Source organism: Lissotriton helveticus, chromosome 10 (assembly GCF_964261635.1).
Source record: "Lissotriton helveticus chromosome 10, aLisHel1.1, whole genome shotgun sequence".
Lineage (NCBI taxonomy): Eukaryota > Metazoa > Chordata > Amphibia > Caudata > Salamandridae > Lissotriton > Lissotriton helveticus.
Window position 1 is genome coordinate 610,272,580 of NC_136071.1, and position 25,440 is coordinate 610,298,019.

At 48.0% G+C, this 25,440-nt stretch overlaps 1 protein-coding gene across 1 annotated transcript in view; it reads left to right on the forward strand.

The window, feature by feature from the left end:
* The window catches only part of TXNDC11 (thioredoxin domain containing 11), a 450,106-nt gene that overhangs the window by 394,719 nt on the left and 29,947 nt on the right, over positions 1-25,440 (forward strand). The window contains exon 11 of the mRNA XM_078663148.1: positions 1,702-1,782. Coding sequence (XP_078519274.1) covers positions 1,702-1,782 — 81 coding nt within the window. The remainder of the gene's footprint in view (positions 1-1,701; positions 1,783-25,440) is intronic.

The following is a 25,440-nucleotide window of genomic DNA, read 5'->3' on the forward strand; positions in this document are numbered from 1 at the left end:
AGGCATGCGCTTACGCCAGGTGCGACTCATGTAGGGCTTTATAAGCTAATATATGGAGAGATGGGAGGAAGGACTAAAGACATGGATTGGAAAAGTAAGGCAATCCAGGCCCTCTGGGGAAACACCTTGTTGGAGGCTGGAGGCAGTCTAGGGAAGCATGAGGTGTTGTATATAGTATACAAGCTCACCATTTAATCTCAACCATCTTAAACTGTCTGAGGCCAGTAACTCCCAAGATGCCCTCTTATGTAGTCTCAAATCAAACGTTTAGCACTAAAATTCCCATTCCATCCCAGAAGTTTTGATTAAATTGTACTTTTTAAATGGGATCAATTGTAAGGTAAAAGATTCCCCAGTTCTCATCCCTTTAAGCCAGTGGACTTCTGGGTTCGAATTTAAAGTATCTCAGGAAAACTTCAGATGAAGATATTCATAGAAGTGAAAAATTAGGAGCCCCAAAGGATACCAACTGTAAAATTTTAAATTAAACTGTAATGCTGGTGGAGAGAAGGAGGAGGAAACGGAGGCGAATGAGGTTATAAAGTTGTTTCAGAAAAAGGTAACTCGTAGAGATAACAGACCCTGAGAGCCACAGTGTAAAGATCGTACATACATAGGACAAGAAAGATGTTTCATCTTTACCACCTGAGGTAATACTTTGTGTACCACAACATCCTATAATTGCATTAAAAGGAAAACTACATCTCGGAGGTGTAGCAATAACAAGGTAATTCTCCTTGATAGAATCTTGTATAGTTCAACAGGGAGCACCCTGGACGCTGTAGTTTGGTTCTCTTGTTTTTGATGCAGAAGAGTTGAGGTAAAACAAATGTTGTATATCGTCCTTTCAATTGTATTAGCCAATGTACTTGTGTTTATAATTACATATTGAACAACCACTGGCAAAGGCAGGAGGTCTGGCTTTATCTGCCAGCCTTTTGGGGTTGTCAGTGGTTATTCGCTTTGTAATGGTTTTTGCCAAACATTATTGTTGGGGAAGCTGTTGAGTCCTCAAAAGTAAAAAAAAAAAAACAATTTAAAAATTGTCTAAATGAAAAAACACGTTTTGGTCTAAAAAAAATCACATATCGTAGGCCCCTACTGTGTGTGTTGATGTACGCCTTCTTAAAGGGCCCTCAATCACATTGAAGTTAGTCATTGACTCAAGTGAGCTGACCCATTTCTCCATGCTGTATGCTGCTGTGATGGGCAGAAGAAACGTGAATGGCCCAAAAACAAACCAATACACGAAAATGGCTGAATGAAAGCCTCTATAATGAATATATTATAAATATAATTCAAGTAAAATCAAAAGGCCTTGTCTAAGGCCAGGCCATATAAACCATCTAAGGTACAGCCTAAGCCTTCATTGAACCCAAAATATTCACAATATCTTACTAGAAAACATTATATCTGCCTCTTTTACCTAAAAAACAATGTGTAGTTATCAGATGTTAGTGGCGGATTGTGGCATTTTTGATATTGGGCATATTTGAAAAGTATGCAGCGATGTTCCATATAGATGTATACATTTTGAGACACCACAGTGTGACTTTTCTAAACATTGTTCTGTTCTTCAACACTCCAAAGACTACGTTAATGTCAGGAACACCAGCCACGGCGCGTGGTAGAAAATTCTTCAGCGCAGTAAATCTTATAAGTGTATAATTCGACTTTTGTTTGTCTTTTTATGTTTTGCAGGATTAACGTAGCTGAAAACGATCTTCCCTGGGAGTTTATGGTGGATTACCTCCCAACCATTTTATTATTTCCTCACCGCAGGTAAATCATTGCTAAACTTTCAGTGCGAGTGTGCAGACGATGAGAGATGGTACCCACGACTAAAACAATGCAGAGCTTCTCTAGTGATTATGGTGCTATTTAGGGATCATCTTGTGGTTTAGTCACCAAAGCGGTCGTTCCACAGGACTCCGATGAGTAGGATCAGAGCGGGTGGGTTTGATGTGCATGACACAGATGTTGGTTTGCATGCAAGGATAGTGGGTCATTAAGTACACCACAAAAAATTCTCTAGGGCGTTAAGGGCATTATCTGCAAACACTTTTCAAGGGCATACCACTGATTTCAGGTGTGTAAGTCTAAATAATTTATTGGAACCAAAACAAGACTCATCCTCCTAGAATGCCTGCATTATACTATCACACAAAAGGTCAGGTCTGGAAAGTGTCTTTACAGATCAAGAGGGAGATGATCACCCTATTAGATAGCAGAAAATGACGTAAAAAGAGAAAGGTGGAGCACCCTAATGGGAAACTTTCATTTTGCCTGCTGCCATTCAAATCTAGAACTGCAAGCATGTGTTCTCAATTGCTTACAATCATTGCTTGTGCTGTTTGACATCAAGCTACTGTATCTACCTGCAAACAATGTGCAGCCACTCCAAGAAATCTTCTGTGAACCCGCAATCACCCAAATTATGACACCATTGAATCGAGGGGGTCTTACAGCAAAAGATCATCTATCATGTTTTAGATATTAATCAAATGCTTTGGCCGTATTTTGTTCTTTTTAAATGGTGGATGTGTATAGTAATAAGTCCCTATGAGGTCGCTTCAAAGCACTGATGGGCTGGTTTAAAAAGCAAAGAGGTGCGAGTGGTACGTCAGTCAGGGCTGGCTGGGTGGTGTGTGAGCAGCAGAATATCCCCCACTTGTAATATATATGATAAATTAAAAGAAAAATGTCAAACTGTCTCTATAGCTCTTACAACAAGGGTCCAACTTTCTTGTACTGGGAAAGGGATGTCCCCCTTGTTCTCTTTGGAGAAAAACAAGCATTAGCAAAGCCAACAGGTCTGGCTTTGTGGCACAGTCAATACTAAGCATCTTTGTGTGCACAAAGACCGTGCACTCGCACAGCGCATGCAGTCCAACATATTTAGGTAATACAAACTGGCCCCCAGACTGCCTGCTTACCTGCACCTCAATTTGGTGTTCAAGACAGACTGGTAGGAGCTATCCGTCGCGGGAAACAACCTTTACAACGCAACTTTTACAACAAACTACCATTACAACGAAAGTTTTACAACGCAAAAACTATTACAACGCATGTATTTACAACGCATGTTTTTACAACGCAGGTACCTTTACAACGCATACCATTACAACGTAAGTATTGGTAAGTTAATAATTATATTTAAAATGTTATATTTTTGGGGTTTTTTTAAGGGGTATTTTTAGGGTTCAGGGTCAGTTTTCAGTTTTTGGGTAAAGGGGTATTTTTAGGGTTTAGGGTCAGTTTTCAGTTTTGGGTAAAAGGGTATTTTTAGGGTTCAGGGTCAGTTTTCAGTTTTTGGGTAAAGGGGTATTTTTAGGGTTCAGGGTCAGTTTTCAGTTTTTGGGTAAAGGGGTATTTTTAGGGTTCAGGGTCAGTTTTCAGTTTTTGGGTAAAGGGGTATTTTTAGGGTTCAGGGTCAGTTTTCAGTTTTTGGGTAAAGGGGTATTTTTAGGGTTCAGGGTTAGTTTTCAGTTTTTGGGTAAAGGGATATTTTTAGGGTTCAGGGTCAGTTTGGGGTTTTTTGGGTAAAGGGGTACAGGATAAATTAAATAAAATAATTAAATTTAATTTAAAAAAATTAATTAAATTAAATAATTAAATTAAATTTAATTAAATTAAAATAAATTAAATTACAATAATTACATTAAATTAAACTAGAATACATTAAATTAATTAAATTAATTAAAATAAATAAAATTAAATTAAATTAATTAATTTAATTAAATTACATTAAATTACATTAAATTAATTAAATTTAATTAAAATAAATTAATTATATTAAATTAAAATAAATTAATTAAATTACATTAAATTAAATTAATTACATTAAATTAAATTATTTAAATTAAATAAATTACATTAAATTACATTAAAGTATTTAAATTAAATTAAAATTAATTAATTATATTAAATTACATTAAATTAAATTAAATTAATTACATTAAATTATTTACATTAAATAAATTACATTAAATTAAATTAATTAAATTAAATGAATTTTAATTAATTTACATTTCAAAAAATATTATATACTTACTAATACTTACGTTGTAATGGTATGCGTTGTAAAGGTATCTGCGTTGTAAATACATGCGTTGTAATGGTACTTCGTTGTAATGGATCCTGCGTTGTAAAAATTGCGTGGTAATGGTAGTCGTTGTAAAAGTATGCGTTGTAACGTCATACATCCGTCTGTCGCATGTGCGAATTTGTGTCTTGCATTAAAAAGCAGAAATTACAAAATGGGCTCCAGAGCTTAAAAAATAAGGACTCCCGGGTCAGCCTTGGAAAATGTATATTTATTATGTTGTAAAGGTAGGGACAGGAGAGTCGATGGGGGAAATCCAATGACCAGTTACAAATGGTACTTTTTGCTTCTAAACCAAGAACGAACTGCTATGAAGGAAAATCCCAGTGATTTTGTTTCTATCTTCCAAATGGTTATTGGAGGCTAGTGTTAGTTTGTGTTATTAAACAAGTCAAATTTCTCTTATTTTTCCTGCTGGATGAATGGTGTAAGTATACAGAAACCAAGTGCTGCAACTGGATCATTAGATTGTGTTTGCACATGCTCAACCAGAATTACACGAAGTACACACGAAGCCTTGCACATGGTCATTTTGTGCCTGTAACGTCATCCGCCAAAGCCACTGATTGGTGTAATCTATCTAGTACTGGTTCTAACAGTTTAGGGCATGGTATTATGTAACAAACCAAGGCATGGGTCTCTTAATTTGTATGGGCTTTATTTCGATGGAAATTATATATATTCACTGTGCATGGGCGTAGGAACTATGGGCTACAGGGTGGGGGGATCTATCCTCCCTCCAGATTTTTGAGATGGGAGGACTCAAGGGACAAGGGAAGGGGTGGGGGGGGGAGGGGACAAACGATCCTGAAGTTTAAAAAGAGACCAGATTCAGTCCCTGTTTAAACTTCATTCGTTTTTCAGTGCTGGACTCTAGTACTTCAGAGGTCATTCAAAAGCCTTTTAAAAGTTGTTTAGGTTTTGTGTTTTTTTTTATTATTGCTTCTTGTGCCCCCTGTATTATCGCTCTCTCTTCAACCCACTTGCAAGGGGTCAATTAAAGACGTGGTGGAGACCAATAAGCAGGGATGAATGGCTCCATTAGCTTATCTCTCCCCATTGAAAAATACACTGCAGTAGTACCTTGTCACACTTCACTACTACAAAGGAGAGTTTATGCAAGTTTCCTTTAAAATACAAATTAACAAGACAGTTACATTGTAATATATCTGAGAGAGACTTCTAGCCGTAGATTTCTTACCTTAGAATTTCCCCAGGTGACAGACTGGAACCAGAAGATGTTTCGTGAGCAGTACCCCTGTGCGCCCGTAGCTGGCACCAGTCAGCTCTGCATGCGTCATCTGTGCTAGGAGTGACATCTGCGGCACCATCTAGGCCCGCTGATGTCATTTCTTTTCTTTCCGTGCCAACGAGCGCTGATCCGGAGATGAACTACCAATCAGTCATTGTTTGACTGGATTTTTTGATGTTTTGTCGACTTCTTTTGAGATGTTTTCGTTCTGGTGTGTTAGTATGTCATATAGGAATGCACATGGAGTTTCAGTCCTGGGCATTTTCCAGGCAGCAACTTTGGCTTCTCTGCACATGTTCTCTAAGCACATCTGCCTGAACAGTCAGGTCCGTAGGTATGGTCACTTTGCCTATTCGGTGCTTCAGGATTTTCCCGTTTGAAATTGGTCTGGAGACCCACATCCAAGGAGGTATTGATTGGGTATCTATTCTAAGGTAAGTAATCTGCGGTTAGAAGTTTCTACTAGATGAACAAGCTATTTACCTTCTGTAACGCCTTATCTGGTAGAGACTCTATCTTGCCGCACATTCCTTACTGACCCACCCATCGTCCCAGATCTGCGAACGGATTTCTAGGGACAAGGCTTTCTCCTTTCAGGTTCCTAGTTTTCCACCCCAGTGGTCCTGATTCTTCGTGGCTCCAATCTTCTGGCGTGGGAAGCCGTAAAAAAAAATCCAGACATTAGTTCGCTGGGGTTGCGACTATATAGGCACCATGCACATCACTTCTGCCATGGACAACTATGCCATGCGTAGCTGAACAATGCTACATACAGTTGCGCAGTGGTAGTTCTCACGAAACAATTTCCGGATTTATTCTGACGGCTGGGGGCAATTCTAAGGTAAGGAATTTACGGCTAAATAGTCTCTACCAGATAGTGTTCCCAAAGGTGAGTAACTTGTTCCTTAGATTTTTCATCAGCCTCATGTTTCTCATAATAGTGATACAGAAAATGTTCCAAAATAATCCTATGGAAAATATATATATATGTATGTTTGTTTGGTCTGTTCAAGTGTCCTTGGCATTTTGCCTCTGCCTACCACAGCATGGGGCAGTTGATCAGCCCACGTTAACCAATGGCTCTCTTGCACTCTTAGTGATGGCACTTCATCTCTACACATGCAGATCTTCCAGAATTGTAGGCAAGTTGAAGAGTGTAAGAAACAGTGACACTCACTGTCCGACTGGGCCTTTAGTCAATGCCTTCTTCTGGGAAGGAGATATTGTTTGCTTTAGTATAAAGCGTTAACTGACCACAAGGGCAACCCTAGAACAGGAGCCTGGGGCTTAAAGGATGGCATTTCTTGTCCACGCAGCTCACTTAAATATTCAGTGGTAGAAATGGAAAAAAACTACTCCTGGATCAGAGATATATATTGGTGGTCAAGGTGTGGTAGAAGATTGGAGCGATAATCATAAGGGGAGAAATCGAACTGTCATCTCATACATTTATTTAAAAAAAATCTGCCCCCAAAGTAATTGGAAATAAGGACAAATGTGATACTATATCAGTTCTGGTTTACCTCCTTGATGTCAAGAACTGGACACTGTGAAGGTCTCTCGAGTCGCCTTCTTGATTGACTATCAAATGGGTGATTCCTCCCAGGATCCATGGTGCCACCTAACACGTATTAGTATGGGTGAAATCTCCTTCAAAATCTTCTACGTCTTGATTGATGGTAAAGATTAGTACTGAGGAGAGCAGCAAGGTACCAAACCGCTTATGACATCAGGAAGGGTACCAAGAAGTAAAATTCAGAAGAAGTTCCAACTGCAAGAAACAAAAATCAGGGACCAAAGCAGTATAAAATATAGAATTGCTCATACAGACACACAGTTGTCAGTGCAGGTGTATCTTTAACATCCAGATCGTGTGAAAAGTCACAAAACACCCTCTGAATCATAGTTTTACTCTTATGCAGCCAAGAATTGTCTTAGTGTCTTTGTTTCCTCAGAGGCACTGGCATCAAGATGTTAAGCTCCAACTAGCTAAGATCTAGTATAAAACTCGAACAAAAGGTGTTCTGATGGGTCTTTGAGTGAGGCATTTGTGTGGGCCCAAATAAAGCTCAAATAAGTGCCTTCTCCCCATTTCCAGGTTACTGCTCTGAACATGACGCGTGCAAATTTGAATGTGTTGCAATGTCAGGGAAACATACTGGAACAGTCAGAACATTCTTTGGGGCCGGGCCGGATTTGTCTAAACAAGCATTTACAATGCAATGGTTTTGCCTTTGTTAAAGTTAGAGCTATTGGCATTGCTCTTTACATTATTTTTATTTATGTTTTTTTAACATAAATAAATGGCATTGTCATTTACAATGCCACTAGCTTTATCTCGCAAATGACACCCACAAACACCCACAGAGAGCCCCCCCAAACACACACAGAGCCCCCCCACACACACACCCACACAGAGCCCCCCACACACACAGCCACACAGAGCCCCCCACACACACAGCCACACAGAGCCCCCCACACACACAGCCACACAAAGCCCCCCACACACACAGCCACACAAAGCCCCCCACACACACAGCCACACAAAGCCCCCCCAAGTATAAGGTACTTAAAATGAGTAATTTTGTCAAAATGACACGTCATGTGTAAGATTATAATGTGTTATCACGCATGCTCTGTGTGTGCGCCTGGTATTGTTTGGCATTAAGATGTGATACAAAGTGACCAAAATGGTGCTGGGGCTACTGGACCAACATGCATTACATTCACCTTGCTACCAGAACCCATGATCTGGACGGAGTTTGAGCATTTAAAAGTGATTTAAGACATAACACATCGAAAACATGCCACTTCATACACAGTAAACTTGACGAGCTATAGCAACACGTTTTTCAATACAACGGGGATGGACACCAGGACATGGCTGGGGCTTTAAGAAGACGTCACCATCCAACGCGTTACTAAGGCGGAAGTAAATGCAGCGCTCCTTTTCAATGGCCTCACACGCCCATCACGATTGCTAGTCGGCTTGCTACAATGAGTCATTACTATCGGAAACCGCATCCGACTTTAATCTTACGTTTTACAGTATTTTTACACGTACCCTCCAAACAATGCTTCCGGATAAATCGGTGCAATATTTTTTTAATTTTTTAAAGCAGAGGAGTTACAAAATAAAGAACAATGATTATTAAAAATATTCTGTCGCTGTCTATACATGCGTGCTTCAGACTCGAGAGGTGGGGCCTCCAAGGAGACACTTTCTCTGCGGATCCTGTGGGGGGATGGGCGTGGCGCCCCTAATCTGACGGTTGTGCCCGAGACTTCCAATTATACGTAACCCAACTCAAAAGTCAAACGGGCTGCTGGCGTTATAGTCCGCGGCGATTAGTTTGTATTTACCTGCGTGGTAACCTCCTCCGGTTTCCAATGTGGCCGTAGCTCCTTAAGCAGCCGCATCGCTCCTTCGCGGCACCCGCGCTCATCTACAGTCAGGTTCATCTTGGGCACGTCTGGGGAGCCGGTAGGGACATGAATGTAATGTGACATGGTGGGTCTTAAAAAGCAAAGCAGGGTGGCGCGGGCGAGGCGGTTAATTTGAGGTATTTCTGGTTTTAGGGGGTACAAAAAATGTCGCCTGCTGTACTGTCCGTGTATTGCCAGCTGCCTGGTTTTTGTGATGTGCTGCTTGCCGTCTGACAGTGTAAAAAGCACAAACGATGCCTCACTTTCCCTTCAACGACAATCAGGCGATCTGATGCAGCCACTAGTGTTATAAGGAGCCGGCTTACACGGAAATTTCCACTTCGACTCTCCTCCCCTAGCAGCCCCCGCCTCCCATAGACACTCAACGACGGCTTCCGAAAGGACACACGGAGAGGGGAGGGGGCGGGGGCAGGGCCGGAACGGACACACGGGTAGCGGGAGGGAGCCTCCCCTAGCCCCAGCAAACAAAGCACTCACCTGGACTTCGTTCTGGGGCCGAGGCGGGACTTGCTCTTTCCCCGGGGCTCCTCCTTCGCTCGGGAGCCTCGGGACAGACGACGCAGGCTGCTTCCTGCTCTCCACTCCTCCTCCTCCCGATGACACGGCAGAGGCTCGGCCGGCTGGGCCAATCCCAGCGCGGCCCTGGCTGTATGACGGACGGCTGCTTCCCTTCGGCAGGAAGGCGGAGTCAAAATACAGTGCAAAGTGCCCCGTTTTAGATAAACGCAGCACACTATTTTCAAATGTTTTCTTAGGTAAGGAGTTGTGTACTTTTTTCCCTGTTTGGTCCCAACTAGTGAGATTAATTATCTTTGCATGGGCATCTAATTCCTCAGATTCATCAATGCCGGACCATATTCGGGGGCGTTCCCGGCATTCGGCTGACGTCGCGTGACGTCGGCAAAAGCCAAAGAATCTCGGGAACGCCCCCGAATCTGGTCCGGCATTGACGGACAGGCCCCTCGTCGAATGGCTAGGCTCCATTTATGGAGCCAGCCAATGAATGACGAGGGCCGACCCAAACCCACACTACAGTTCTCATTAGGTTTTCGCCTGCGCGAAAAAGCTGCGCAGAGCGCAGCTTTCGCCAGGCAAAACCTAAAAATGGCTGCCCTCTTTTCTGACCCTGCAGTCATTGTATTGTTGTCCCTAAAGATGTCTGTGCACCTTGTCAGAGCTTGCCATTTTTAAAAATCTGAGCCCTAGCTACCCACCCTCCATTCTTGTTCAACGTAGTGTTCTACCTGACAGATACGAATGTGGAACGCCTAGTGTTAAATCTGTTAAACAAAGCTCTGTCATGACACAGGCACTGGGAGGTTGTGCCAAATTTGAAAAGAGCAACAACAAGGTGATAGATGGAATGCTTGAATTAATCTCAGCAAATGGCGATCGCTCGGACTGCATCCCAATACATAATTTTTTGCCCACCATGCCGCACAGTTTGGACCCAGCCATATACAAATAAGGCTCCAGTGGGAACAGTCCACCTTGAACGGCCCACCTAGGTCCTCCATTATCCGGAATACAAGCAACCCAGGACCAGTTTGGCCCTTATTAGGGGCTTTTCAGCCACGTATAGCTTGATTCCGGTAGTACTGTGAGTACGGAACCCTCATTGGCCATACCCAACGCAAATCGGGCATCAACAACAGCATGATTGTCAATAGATTGGTTGAATTAATCTCAGCCACTGGCTATCACTTGGTGCACATCCCAATCCATTGTTTATTTCACACCATGCCAACTGAGTTTGGACCCAGCCATATGCAAAACAGTCTTGACCCTGCTCCAATGGGAACAGTCCAGCCCAAACTTGAAGGTCAGGTGCTCCCTGAACCGGAACACAAGTAACCCAGGGCGGTTTCAGCTGAATTAGGGCTCTTCAGCAAGGTATAACTTGGTTCCAGTGGCACAGTGATCCTGGGACCCACATCTGGGGAATCCCGCCACACTAAGGGCATCAAATGCAAAATCAACAAGGTAATGGAGGGTCAAGGCTGATTTGCACATGAATGGGTCCAAACTGAGGTGGCATGTTGGGGGGGAAACAATGAATTGGTTATGGCCTGAGTGATTGCCGGTGGCTGAGATTAATTCAAGCATTCTATCCATCACCTTGTTATTACATTTTAAAAGAGGACACTTAATCAGAAAGAGGTCACTAAAATGGATGATGCTAGACAGTGGATGGGGCAGACTGAGAAACAGCACAGGTAGGGGTAGCTGAGCGCCCCATTCCAAAAGCCGTCTTCACCCTTCTCTGCAGCTGTGGGGCACCTGTCTCCTCCTTGTCTGCACAGCAAAGCTACCTCACTTTCTTTGTACCAGAACCCTTTGAATTATGAAGGGAATCTCCTATAAGATTGTCACTAGGTTGAAAAAGTGGCCATCCTAGTAGAGAACATTCACCTTACAAGCTTTTTTAAATCATTGGTCGCCCACTTTGGGGTGGCACCGCCACAGGTAAAAGCAACCCTGTCCTGAGGTCCGGGCTCCTCCCTTCTCTCCCTGGCTTCGCTGCAACCCTTCACTCCCTCTTAACAAGCCTGCATCCCATTGCATTATGAAGCTGTAGCTATCTTACAAGAGGAGAGTCCTGAGCTATAGGTCTGCGTTTACGATGATCAACGTGTTGTAATTTACACACAATACTGATTTTCGGGTGCTCCTTACCTGATTTTTTTTCTTTTCCAAAATAGTCCCACTATGTGTATGCTGTCCTGTCGGTGAACAGAAATGTGAATGACACTGCTTCAAAGTGATGGACTGAAATACACTGGCCGAAAGGTTCCCAAAACAAAGGCCGATGTAACAACAACAACAAAATAGTCCACCTCTCCCTCCAAGAATTTTCCCAAATAGTGACCAATCAAATTATGGACTGCCCGGATGGAGCCAAAGCCCTTCTCAGTGTATTGTGTCTTTGATTTATTTAGTAAAATTGAACACGGTTCAGATTCCATGGTTTGTTTTTTTTGTGAAAATTTTATATAGCGCGAACTCGACCCGAAGGTATTGGAGTGCTTTACATGAGCACCACATTTACATTACACATTCAGGGTGCTTCGGCCCCGGCGCCCCTGGCTCATTCGGGCCCGGCGCCGCAGGCCCCAACTGGATCCGGTTCCGGATCCGGGTCCCGCCGGTGCACTTGACGACCTCCCGGGTGCCGGTCCCTTAGGTGTCACCGTCTTCGGGCAGCGCCGTCCCCGATGCCTCCCTCGACCCGGTTCCGGCACCGGAACAGCGCCACTGGGCGCTGCTTTCGACGCCGTTCGGGGAGTTCACTTTCCATGAACCGGCCCCATCGTTTGATCCCCTGAGTACCAGGAGATGGGTGATGAGGAGAATTGGGAGGGGTCTGAGGACCCTCTGACACAGGAGTGTCAGTCCCAGGAGGACTGGACAGGTGGACTTGGGGATGCCAGTGACCTTGACACTTCGTCAGTCACTGGTTTTGTCTCCTCTCCTACTGTGGCTACGGAGGAGGGGGGCTACCTACAGTGTGGTATTGACGCGGGCGGCCAAGGCCTTGGGCCTTGAACTCCCCGTCGCGGCCGTGAGGACTAACCTCCTCACTGAGGTCCTTAAACCGCAGTCAAGCTCGGCTGAGCCTCTGCTGCCGTTTATTGAGGCCTTGACTGACGTTCTTGTGGTCACTTGGTCCAGGCCTGCTACAGGTTCACCTGTAGATAGGAACGTGGCCAGAAGCCACCGCCCCGCCCCGGGCGACCCTTGTTTCCTGTCCACCCACCCCACCCCTGAGAGCCTGGTGATCCAGGCCTCCAATTCTCAGACCGCATTCCCGTCGGCTCCGCCTGACAGGGAATCCAAGAGGTAAGAGCAATACGGAAAAAAGGTATTCTCCTCCCTGAGTCTGGGACTGCGGTCTTCCAACACCGCATGCCTCTTGGGCCGCTACACCCACTCTCTGTGGGATACGGTCGCGGACGTGCTGCCAGAATGCCCGCTGGAGGTACGGGCTAAACTCGGCCAAGCCCTTGTGGAAGTCCAAGATGCGGCACGTGATTCTATCCGGTGTGGACTGGATACCACCGACTCACTGGGCAGAGCGATGGCAACGACGGTGGCGATTCGTCGCCACGCCTGATTGAGATCCGCCAACTTCTTGGCTGATGTCCAGAACACACTCATGGACATGCCGTTTGATGGCCGTCGCCTTTTTGGCGACAAGGCAGACCATGCGCTTGAGCGCTTTAAGGACTCCAGGGCTACGACCAAGTCCTTGGGCCTCTCTGCCCCGGCTGCCTTTCATTCCTTTCATGGCCACGGAAGGGGTGTACCCACACGTGCTGCCAGCCACGCACCACAGGGTAATACCCAACGCGGTGGCGGCCGTGGAAACCGCCGTGGCGGCAGTCGGGGACAACAACGAAGTCAGTCCACACCTTCCCCCGCAGCATCCGCCTCCAAACCCTCCTAGTCCGTGCTTTCAGGCCCATGTGTCGCCAGTGGGGGGCAGGGTTCGCCATCACCTCCTCCACTGGCACACTGTCACGTCGGACAGGTGGGTGCTGAAAATCGTCCGAAGGGGCTACTCCCTCCCCTTCGAGACGACCCCTCCAGCCATGCCACTGCAATACCACCGCGTATTGGGTGATCATTTGCGACTTCTGCAGGAGGAAGTTACGGCCCTCTTGGCCAAGGGGGCCATCGAGCGCGTTCCTGGGCCAGAAGTAGGGTGTGGTTGTTACTCCCACTACTTACTGGTACCCAAGAAGGGCAAAGGGGGCCTACGCCCTATCTTGGACCTACGGAACGTCAACGGCTTCCTCCGGAAGGAGAAGTTCAAAATGCGGACACTGGCTCAGGTCCTAGCTGCCCTGGACCCAGAAGACTGGATGGTAGCGTTGGACTTGCAGGACGCTTATTTCCACATCCCCGTCCTGCTGGCCCACCGGCGCTACCTGCGGTTCACGGTTGGTAACGAGCACTTTCAGTTTACCGTGCTCCCCTTAGCCTTACCAGCGTCCCACGGGTTTTCACAAAGGTGATGGCGGTGGTCGCAGCTCATCTGCGCAGGTTAGGGGTTTCAGTCTTCACCTTCTTTGACGACTGGTTGTTGAAGGCGGGCTCTCCCCAGACAGTCGTCAGCCACCTCCAGACGACGGCAAACCTCCTGCACCTGCTGGGGTTTTCCATCAATGTGCCGAAGTCACACCTGTGCCCCTCTCAGAAGCTCCTCTTCATCGGAGCGGTTCTGGACTCGGCGCAGTTTTGGATTTATCCTCCCGAACAGCGGGTCCGGGATATTCAGGCTCTGGTTCCACTCTTTCGGCCTTTATCCCGGGTCTCGGTCGGGTTGACGCTGCGGCTTCTGGGGCAGATGGCCTACTGCATCCTTCTGGTGCATCACGCCCGGTGGCGAATGCGGGCTCTGCTGTGGGACCTGAAGGTTCAGTGGGCCCAGCATCAGGGCAACCTGTCTGACCACGTCCTGATCTTGTAGGGCACTGCGAGACAGTCGCAGTGGTGGCTCACGGACCGCGATTGGGTCAACGGCAGATCCCTCTCCCTACCCCAACCGGAGCATGTAGTAGTGATGGATGCGTCCTTTCTGGGCTGGGGGGCCACATGGGAGAGGCAGAGATCAGAGGCCTCTGGTCTCCGGCGGAGTCCCGGCTCCATATCAACCTTCTGGAGCTGCGGGCGATCTGACTTGCACTGAAGGCATTCCTTTCCTCTGTCCAGGGAAGTGTAGTACAGGTGTTCACAGACAACACCACCGCCATGTAGTACTGCAACAAACAGGGCGGGGTGGGGTCGTGGACCCTTTGTCAGGGGGCTCTGCGCCTCTGGCAATGGCTGGAACACCAGAGCATCACCCTGGTGGTTCAACACCTGGCAGGTTCTCTGAACGCCAGGGCGGACAAACTCAGCCGCCGGTGCATGATGGATCACGAATGGCGTCTGAACTTGGACGTGGCGCAAGGTCTCTTTCAGTGATGGGGAGAGCCTTGGTTAGATCTATTCGCCACCAAACAGAACGCGCAATGTAATCAGTTCTGCGCGTTCGAATTTCCAAGGCGGCACTCGCTCGGAGACGCTTTTCGTCGCGAGTGGAGCTACGGTCTATTGTACGCCTATACCACTTCTGCCCATAGTGCAGAAGAAGATCAGGCGCGACTGGGCCCAAGTCATCCTTGTGGCTCCGCACTGCGCACGAAGATACTGGTATCCAGAGCTACTCAGCATGTCAGTCGATCCCCCGATTCGTCTGCCTCTTCAGGAGGACCTTCTGTCGCAGCAGCAGGGGACGGTCCACTACCCGAACCTGTCCAGTCTCCATCTCCATGCGTGGAGATTGAGCGGCGACAGTGGAGGCCATTTGACTTGCCTCCTGAGGTCTTTGATGTGATTGTGGCACCCAGGCATCCCTCCACAAAATCGGTATACACCCGCAGGTGGAACAAATTTGTGGCATAGTGCACAGCAAAGGCTGTGGATCCCCTTTCTGCCCCCCTTTCCGAGGTTCTCCTCTTTCTTCTTTCTCTTGCCCAGCAGGGCTCTGCTCTGGGCACTATCAAGGGCTACCTCTGTCACTTCAGCCTTTTTAAGGCTACCTGATCAGCCTTCTCTTTTCAAGTCCCCTGTTGTAAATAGATTCTTGAAGGGCATCACTCACATGTTTCCTCCTGTTCCTTTCCTGATGCCTCAGTGGGACTTGAACATTGTTCTTACTTATTTGATGTGCGCTCCTTTTGAGCCACTTCACAACTGCCCTCTTCGTCTTCTCACTCTTAAAACTCCCTTCCTGGTGGCCATCACTTCTGCCAGGAGAGTGAGTGAGCTCCAGGCTCTTTCTTCCAAACCTCCTTTCCTTTCTGTCCATCCGGACAAAGTTGTCTTGAAAACGCGTCCCTCTTTCCTGCCCAAGGTAGTCACAGCCTTCCACATCAGCCAGTCCATCATCTTGCCCACCTTCTTTCCGCCTCCGCATCCCTCGAAAGAGGAAGAGAGGCTCCACCGTCTGGACCCAAAATGTGCGCTCTCATTCTATCTGGACCACACACGCCAGTTCCGGGTGGACGACCAGCTCTTTGTTGGTTACTTGGGCAGTAAGAAGTGACAGGCGGTGCACAACGGACCATCTCTCTGTGGGTCGTTGTAGGAGAGTAGGGTCTGCAATCCTATGATCACCCAGATTTTTTGCTTTTTGCTGCACTGGTTTACGACTTTCCCTGGCTGTGGGCCTGCTAATCAGACCCACAGCCTAGCTGTTCTCTCTATCCAAATTGTACTCAAGTACTGAATTGGCACTGGGCCCTCTCCAAGTCCCTGTACTCAGGGCTGAGGTGCACCCAGAAGTCTCCCAGGGGCTGAAGCATGTATTGTGCCACCCCTGGATTGACTAACTAAAACTGACACAACTGGCTGCACGACAGCTGGGGCAAGGTGGTGTACTCACCCTTTGCTTTAGATATAGTATACCTATATCTAACCCTAAAATGGACACACAGATCTCCTATCAGTCACTCCTATGGCAGGCCTTAACAATCCTGAAGGCAGAGTGCTTGGAATCGTGTGAGATGGTGCTCTGGCATGAGCTGAGCCTGTCTGCGGCTTTCGGGATCCATCCCTTAGCCGTTTCCATGATAACGCATACCATATACTCTTAAGTGCATTATAATCCTCGCGGTTATATGCCAACTCTGGTATCGCTTTATCAAAACATGTCGAGTAAGGTGTCATACGAATTGGAATACTAACCCCTCGCCAATTCTGGCGACGGGGTTAGCATTCCACCCTTCTAGAGGGACACGACATGCATGTAACCTATAACCCGGTTAAAAGTCAGACAGAGCCTTAGCATCCACAAAATGGATGCTGCCACCGAGACACAAGTCTGCCCTCCTGCTGCTGGGAGTCCTCCCAGAGCAGGAGATAAGGACAAAGGGTTTCCTGCCAGGGGCGGTGCCAGCACCGTCCCAGACAGGGTTTTGTGTATTGTAGGTAGGCAGGGCTTTAGAGGAAGGTGACTGCACGTGGCACCCCGGTGCTCACTGTGCATAGGCTGGCTGGAACCAGTTCCAGGGTCACTCCAGACCCTGTGCTGGGGAAAAGCCCGCCAAGGAAATGGGTGTAACCACCCCCCTCCTAGTCCCACCCATAGGGCAGGACTTAGTCGCGTGCCAGCCCCTTTTTACAGGATAAAGGTAGAGACTGGCCCCCTTCCAAATCAGATCATCTTTGAATCCTGAAACTACTTTCCACGAAAGGAACTCAAGACTTCTTCCTAAGATTTCTCCCTTGTGACTAAGGAGTAGTCACCCTGCATCCGCAGGCACCATCTTAAGAACACTGCGGTCTGCTGCAAGTCTCTCCTCCGGATCAAGACTGCCCAGCTCGACGAGAACCGGCTTCCCTGGCACCTCTGACCTCTACCTGCATCATCAGTCACGCTGAGATTCGTGGGTGTGACGAGACCTCGAGGGACCGGCCATCTTCAAGACTGCACGACTTCTTTCCAGCAAGCCCGCCGAGTGAATTCCTGGTGAGTGCTTTGGGGTCCGAGAAGCCCCCACCCTGAGCAGCTCCAGCACCGAAGTGCAGCCCCCCAGCATCTCCACGATCTGCGTGGGGCCCTTCTGCTTTTTGCTGCTCACCGCGTTGTTTGGCTACTAGCCGCTGGCTTGTGGCCTTCCTGACGACGCCCGACGACATTTCTGCTGCTGGTCTGGTTGCTCCAGACTGGCCCTTGCTTCCCTCCATCGGAGAAGTACCCTGGACCCTCCTGGTCCGCCCAAGACGCCATTTTAGGTCCACCGCGTGGGCCTTGCATTTGCCAAGACTTGTTGCCCAATCCTGGGTCCAGCGACGTCGACAGCAAGAACCTTCGTGGGACAGCTCGCACCTCCATCCTGGTCGCCGACAACGCCTCCTGGTCCGAGAGACTGCAGAGCCCAGCAGCGCCCACTCACCTGACTGCGGTGACTTCGCCCGGTGCCATCCTGGTGCCCACTTAATCACTGGCTAGTGATTAAAGAACTTGGTCCCCTCTGCTTTCAGGTTTTCTTCTTCCTTGATCCAGGCTTGGATCCATCGAACTTTTCTTCACTGGTCGCCTGCCAGCAACTTCTTCCTTCCAGGCTCCTGGTCCGGCAACGAGATCCCCGACGTCTTTTCAGACCTATGCAGCTGCAGCCCCTGGGCTAGGTAACTTCGGCACTTCGGTGTCCCAGCATAGCCTCACTATCCTAGGGTCAGGATCCACTGTCGTTTTCTTCCTACCAGGTCGGGTTCGCCCGTGAACACTAACTTTGCCTTTACTAGCCTCCATAGACTTTGTCCCGCATCCCGCGTGAGAGTGCACACTCTGCACCCGAGTCCCCTAGGTCTCCTAGAAGTAATCTAACGATTCTATAGTCAAGTCCTAGCGATTCCAAAGCCTATTAGTACTGTACTTACCTGCTAGTAATTTCGCATTCCACTTTTTAAGTATATGGTTTTTCGTGCCCCTCGGGCATTTGTGTATAACGTGCTAACTTAAGTATTTTCGTAAGAGTTTTGTTGTGTGCCTAGCACCCTGTCCTCATAAAGAGTACAGGGTTGTTGTGATTCTAATAAATACACTGTTTATTTTCATAACACTTGTGTGGTGTCCTTTCACTGGGTGTTCAAGGGGTAATGTGATGGTAAAACAGCTGGCTTAACACGCCCTCTAGAGTCTTAGCCTTAGACTGCTCGTATCCATGCTACTAGGATAGCTGGTCTATAAGGTTGACTTACAACCAATCATCAATAAGGGTTGTTTGGACTGATATATAGTGATCACTAGAATAGTGAACACTGTACATCAGGCCAACTTCTCACATTGGTGAGCAGCGGTTGGGATTTGAGCTTGCTGTTGTTTTACCACACATGCCCTAAGAATATCTTGTGAAAGATCACATAAGTACTAAAGGTACATATAACTTAGCTTAGAATACTCTGAGTTCTACTGAACCAGCTGTTGTAGCTCCTAGGGCCTAGCACACCCTAAACTACAACTCTAGCAAGGGATCAGTAGGCAAACATATAGTGTAGGTAAGTGCACCACTTACACCTCACTAGAAAAGCATGTCGACTCAGGGGGACTCTACTGAGACTCCCCTGGTCAGTGTTGACCCTCCACAGGTCACTTCCAGATATGCAGCTCTCAGTTTCCAGGAGATGAGACAAATATGTGTCTCCAGAAAACTGAAGCAGGGGTCTAACCCCACCATTCCCTTTCTGATAGGTCTCTTAGAGACATATGATGCCAGAAAGCTTTCTCAGTACATGAGAACATGCCAGCCTTAGAGGGAACCTCTGGGGATCCAGACCTCCCCAACACTGCTACAGCAGTTGAGGAGGAGGAGGATCAGGAGGAACTCTCTGGGGATGAGGTAGACAAAGGTCTTGAGGTAGTCAGAAGGCTAACTAGGACCAACTTAGACTTACTTGGGCTAGGATCTGGGGGACCCCCAGTACTAACCCGAAGTGGGCCTAACCTTGGAGTTAGGAGAGATAGATCTCTTTCTAGGGACTCCAACAGATCTCTGCACTCTAATGCCTCTTCTCAGGGGAGAAGGAATCCTCCACAGAGGAGATTTACTTCCCCTCAGAGAAAAGAGCATGAAGCTATAATGAGACAAGCTGAACTGAGGATTGAAAGGGAAGAACTTGCCCTGGCCAAAGAGAAGCTTGCCTTTGCTAGAGAGCAGCAGATGAGTGGGCTAGCTCCCACTGGTGGCAGCAATCTCCCAAGAGATAGAGAGAAGGGTTTAGATACTAAACACCTGACTAAAATAGTGCCCCCCTTTAAGCAAGGGGATGATATCCAGAAATGGATGGCTGCTCTGGAGAGGGCCTGCACTGTGCAGGGCATTCCCCAGAGTCAGTGGGCAGCTATACTGTGGCTCTCCTTTGATGGTAAAGGTAGCGATAAGCTCCTCACTACAAGAGTGGAGGATGCTAACAATTACCAGGTCCTGAAGAATACACTGGTTGATGGGTTTGGTTTAACCACTGTGCAGTACAGGTTGCTGTTCAGAGACACCCAGAAAACTCAGTCTCAGGACTGGTCTGATTTTGTGGATTGTGCCACTAAGGCTTTGGAGGGCTGGTTGCTGGGTAGCAAGGTTACAGATTACACAGGATTGTATAATCTAATGATGAGAGAACACATTTTAAACAATTGTCAGAACCAGTTGCTGCACCAGCACCTTGTTGATTCAGATCTGACCTCTCCCCAAGAATTGGGAAAGAAGGCAGACAAATGGGTCAGGACAAGGATCAAGCAGAACCAGAACCAGAACCAGGGTGGTCAGAAGAAAGCAGACCAGAAGGGTAATGTTAAGAATGAGCAAAATGACCAGAAGTCTTCACCAGGTCCCCAACAAACCAAAGAGGGTGGGGGTCAGGCTTCCCAGAAGAAGAAGACTCAAGAAGGCCAGTCAAAAAGGTGGTGCCAGTACTGTAAAAGTAAATCTCACTGGTTTAGTGAGTGCACCAAACGAGGAGGACAAACTCCTGCCACTACAGCTCCTAAAGCAACTGCACCCCCTAGTACAGTCAGTAGTGGTAGTGTACCTCCCAAGGCATTAGTTGGGTTAACCTTGGGTACTGAGGGGTCTGACAACTTAGTTGGCACACTCACTCAGGCTGTCCTTGTCTGTACAGGGGATATGGATATGTCCCCTGAAATAAGTCCCAATACTTTGGGCAAATACAGGCAGACACCTTTGATTAATGGCAAAATGGCTCAGGCCTATAGGGACACTTGTGCCAGTGTCACCATGGTGACACCTAACTTTGTGGACCCTGGACAGATCATGCCAGGTACTGATTTCCTGGTGACCAATGCCAGCAATGTCACTACTAGTCATAGTGTGGCAATTGTGGCTTTCTCCTGGGGGGGAGTGAAGGGACAAAAGAAAGTTGTAGTCAGTTCAGACCTCCCAGTTGATTGTTTGTTGGGCAATGATTTGGAGTCATCACAATGGTCAGAAGTGGAGCAGAGGACTCACATGGAGATGTTAGGCTTGCCAGCACATGTGCTTGCTGTGACTAGGTCACAGGCCAGGAAATGCCCCACTGAACAGGTGCTGGATCCTGAAATGATGGACCAGACACCTTCCAAGAAGAAGAGCAGTAAGGGTAAGGCTTTGCCTTCCCCCTTACCCCAGGTTGAGGATCAAGTCTCTGAGGAGGCTGATCTGGAAGAGCTGAGGGAAACTGAGCCTAAAGAGCTTGAACTTGATCAAGTTGAGTTTCTGGGCTCAGGGGGACCCTCCAGAGCAGACCTGGGGAAGGAACAGTTGAGCTGCCCTTCCCTTGAACCCCTCAGACAGCAGGCTGCTGCTGAGGCTGCAGGGAATGCCACAGGTGCCCACAGGGTATACTGGGAAGATGGACTCCTGTACTCTGAGTCAAGAGACCCCAAGCCTGGTGCAACCAGGAGGCTGGTCATCCCCTTGTCTCTGAGAGGTTTCCTTCTCACCTTGGCCCATGAGATTCCCCTTGCAGGTCATTTAGGTCAGACAAAGACTTGGGACAGGCTTGTCTCACACTTTCACTGGCCCCATATGAATGAGAATACCAAGGAGTTTTGTCGCTCATGTGTCACTTGCCAAGCCAGTGGTAAGTCAGGTGGCACAACAAAGGCCCCCCTCATACCACTACCTGTGGTGGGGGTTCCCTTTGAAAGAGTGGGGATTGACATTGTTGGTCCAATGGAACCCCAGACAGCATCAGGACACAAGTTTATACTGGTGGTGGTGGACCATGCCACCAGGTATCCTGAGGCTATTCCCCTTAGGACCACTACAGCCCCTGTAGTGGCAAGAGCCCTAGTTGGAGTGTTCTCCAGAGTGGGTTTCCCTAAGGAGGTCGTTTCTGACAGAGGTACAAACTTCATGTCAGGATATCTGACTGCCATGTGGAAAGAGTGTGGTGTGAACTACAAGTTCACCACACCCTATCATCCACAATGCAATGGGCTTGTTGAGAGCTTCAACAGGACCCTGAAAGGGATGATTCATGGACTACCTGAACCTCTGAGGAGAAGATGGGATGTCCTGATCCCCTGCCTCTTGTTTGCTTACAGAGAGGTCCCACAGAAGGGGGTTGGCTACAGCCCTTTTGAGCTTCTGTATGGGCATCCTGTAAGAGGACCCCTGTGTTTGGTGAAGGAAGGATGGGAGAGACCTCTCAAAAAGCCTGCAACCAACATAGTGGACTATGTACTTGGTCTCCGCTCCAGGATGGCTGAGTATATGGAAAAGGCATCTAAAAACCTTGAGGCCAGCCAGGAACTTCAAAAAGCTTGGCATGACCAAAAGGCTGTTCTGACTGTGTACCAGCCAGGACAGAAGGTGTGGGTGCTGGAGCCAGTGGCCCCAGCAGCTCTGAAAGACAAATGGTCTGGGCCCCACACCATCATTGAGCAAAAGGGAGAGGTTACCTACTTGGTGGACCTTGGAACTCCCAGGAGCCCTCTCAGAGTGCTCCATGTTAACAGGCTCAAGGCATATGTTGACAGGAAGGACATGAGCTTGCTCATGGCCACAGATGAGGGACAGGAGGAAGAGAGTGACCCTCTCCCAGACCTGCTCACTCAGAATCCTGATGATGGATCAGTTGATGGTGTTGTCTTTTGTGGCAGCCTCACTGAACATCAGCAACAGGATTGCAGGCAAGTCTTGCAATCCTTCAGACATATGTTCTCTCTGACACCCAGCCAAACTGATTGGTGTACCCATGATGTTGACACTGGAGACAGTCTGCCTGTCAAGAGTAAAATCTACAGACAGCCTGATCATGTTAGAGACTGCATCAAAACTGAAGTGCAGAAAATGTTGGAGCTGGGAGTCATTGAGCCCTCAGATAGCCCTTGGGCTAGCCCAGTAGTTCTAGTGCCAAAGCCTCACACCCAGGGTGGTAAGAGAGAGATGAGGTTTTGCGTAGACTACAGAGGCCTCAATGCAGTCACTAAGACTGATGCCCACCCAATACCAAGAGCAGATGAACTTATAGATAAATTGGCTTCTGCCAACTTCTTAAGTACATTTGATTTGACAGCTGGGTATTGGCAAATCAGGTTAGCTGAGGAAGCCAAACCCAAGACAGCATTTTCTACCCCTGGAGGGCATTATCAATTTGTGGTAATGCCCTTTGGACTGAAAAATGCACCTGCCACCTTCCAAAGGTTGGTGAATCAAGTCCTCACTGGGCTGGATGACTTCTGTGCAGCATATCTGGACAATATTGCTGTCTTTAGCTCCACCTGGGAGGATCACCTGGTCCACCTGAGGAAAGTGTTAGAGGCCCTGCAAAAGGCAGGCCTCACTATCAAGGCCACAAAGTGCCAGATAGGGCAGACACAGGTTGTATACCTGGGCCACCTTGTAGGTGGAGGCCAGGTTCAGCCACTGGAGAGTAAGATACAGGCCATCAAGGACTGGACTCCTCCAATCACCCAGACTCAGGTTCGAGCTTTCTTGGGCCTGACTGGGTACTATAGGAAGTTTGTCAGAAATTATGGGTCCATAGTGACCCCCCTTAATGACCTGACAAGCAAGAAGATGCCAAAGAAAGTTCAGTGGACAGCAAGCTGTCAGAAAGCATTCAATGACCTAAAGCAGGCCATGTGCACAGCACCTATCCTCAAGAGTCCAGATTACTCCAAGCCATTCATTGTCCAAACAGAGGCTTCTGAGTTGGGTGTGGGAGCTGTTCTGTCTCAACTGAATTTTGATGGTAATGATCAGCCTATTGCTTTCATTAGTAGAAGGTTGACACCCAGAGAGAAAAATTGGTCAGCTATTGAGAGGGAGGCCTTTGCTGTGGTCTGGGCCCTGAAGAAGCTGAGGGCCTACTTGTTTGGCACTCACTTCACCATTCAGACAGACCATAAGCCCCTCTTGTGGCTAAATCAGATGAAGGGTGAAAACCCCAAACTGCTTAGGTGGTCCATTTCCCTACAGGGGATGGATTTTACAGTGGAGCATAGACCTGGGACTGATCACAGCAATGCTGATGGGCTCTCCAGGTATTTCCACTTAGAGCAAGAAGACTCACCTGGTCAAGGTTAGTTTATTGTCCCAAAGTTTGGGGGGGGGGTCATGTAGGAGAGTAGGGTCTGCAATCCTATGATCACCCAGATTTTTTGCTTTTTGCTGCACTGGTTTACGACTTTCCCTGGCTGTGGGCCTGCTAATCAGACCCACAGCCTAGCTGTTCTCTCTATCCAAATTGTACTCAAGTACTGAATTGGCACTGGGCCCTCTCCAAGTCCCTGTACTCAGGGCTGAGGTGCACCCAGAAGTCTCCCAGGGGCTGAAGCATGTATTGTGCCACCCCTGGATTGACTAACTAAAACTGACACAACTGGCTGCACGACAGCTGGGGCAAGGTGGTGTACTCACCCTTTGCTTTAGATATAGTATACCTATATCTAACCCTAAAATGGACACACAGATCTCCTATCAGTCACTCCTATGGCAGGCCTTAACAATCCTGAAGGCAGAGTGCTTGGAATCGTGTGAGATGGTGCTCTGGCATGAGCTGAGCCTGTCTGCGGCTTTCGGGATCCATCCCTTAGCCGTTTCCATGATAACGCATACCATATACTCTTAAGTGCATTATAATCCTCGCGGTTATATGCCAACTCTGGTATCGCTTTATCAAAACATGTCGAGTAAGGTGTCATACGAATTGGAATACTAACCCCTCGCCAATTCTGGCGACGGGGTTAGCATTCCACCCTTCTAGAGGGACACGACATGCATGTAACCTATAACCCGGTTAAAAGTCAGACAGAGCCTTAGCATCCACAAAATGGATGCTGCCACCGAGACGCAAGTCTGCCCTCCTGCTGCTGGGAGTCCTCCCAGAGCAGGAGATAAGGACAAAGGGTTTCGTGCCAGGGGCGGTGCCAGCACCGTCCCAGACAGGGTTTTGTGTATTGTAGGTAGGCAGGGCTTTAGAGGAAGGTGACTGCACGTGGCACCCCGGTGCTCACTGTGCATAGGCTGGCTGGAACCAGTTCCAGGGTCACTCCAGACCCTGTGCTGGGGAAAAGCCCGCCAAGGAAGTGGGTGTAACCACCCCCCTCCTAGTCCCACCCATAGGGCAGGACTTAGTCGCGTGCCAGCCCCTTTTTACAGGATAAAGGTAGAGACTGGCCCCCTTCCAAATCAGATCATCTTTGAATCCTGAAACTACTTTCCACGAAAGGAACTCAAGACTTCTTCCTAAGATTTCTCCCTTGTGACTAAGGAGTAGTCACCCTGCATCCGCAGGCACCATCTTAAGAACACTGCGGTCTGCTGCAAGTCTCTCCTCCGGATCAAGACTGCCCAGCTCGACGAGAACCGGCTTCCCTGGCACCTCTGACCTCTACCTGCATCATCAGTCACGCTGAGATTCGTGGGTGTGACGAGACCTCGAGGGACCGGCCATCTTCAAGACTGCACGACTTCTTTCCAGCAAGCCCGCCGAGTGAATTCCTGGTGAGTGCTTTGGGGTCCGAGAAGCCCCCACCCTGAGCAGCTCCAGCACCGAAGTGCAGCCCCCCAGCATCTCCACGATCTGCGTGGGGCCCTTCTGCTTTTTGCTGCTCACCGCGTTGTTTGGCTACTAGCCGCTG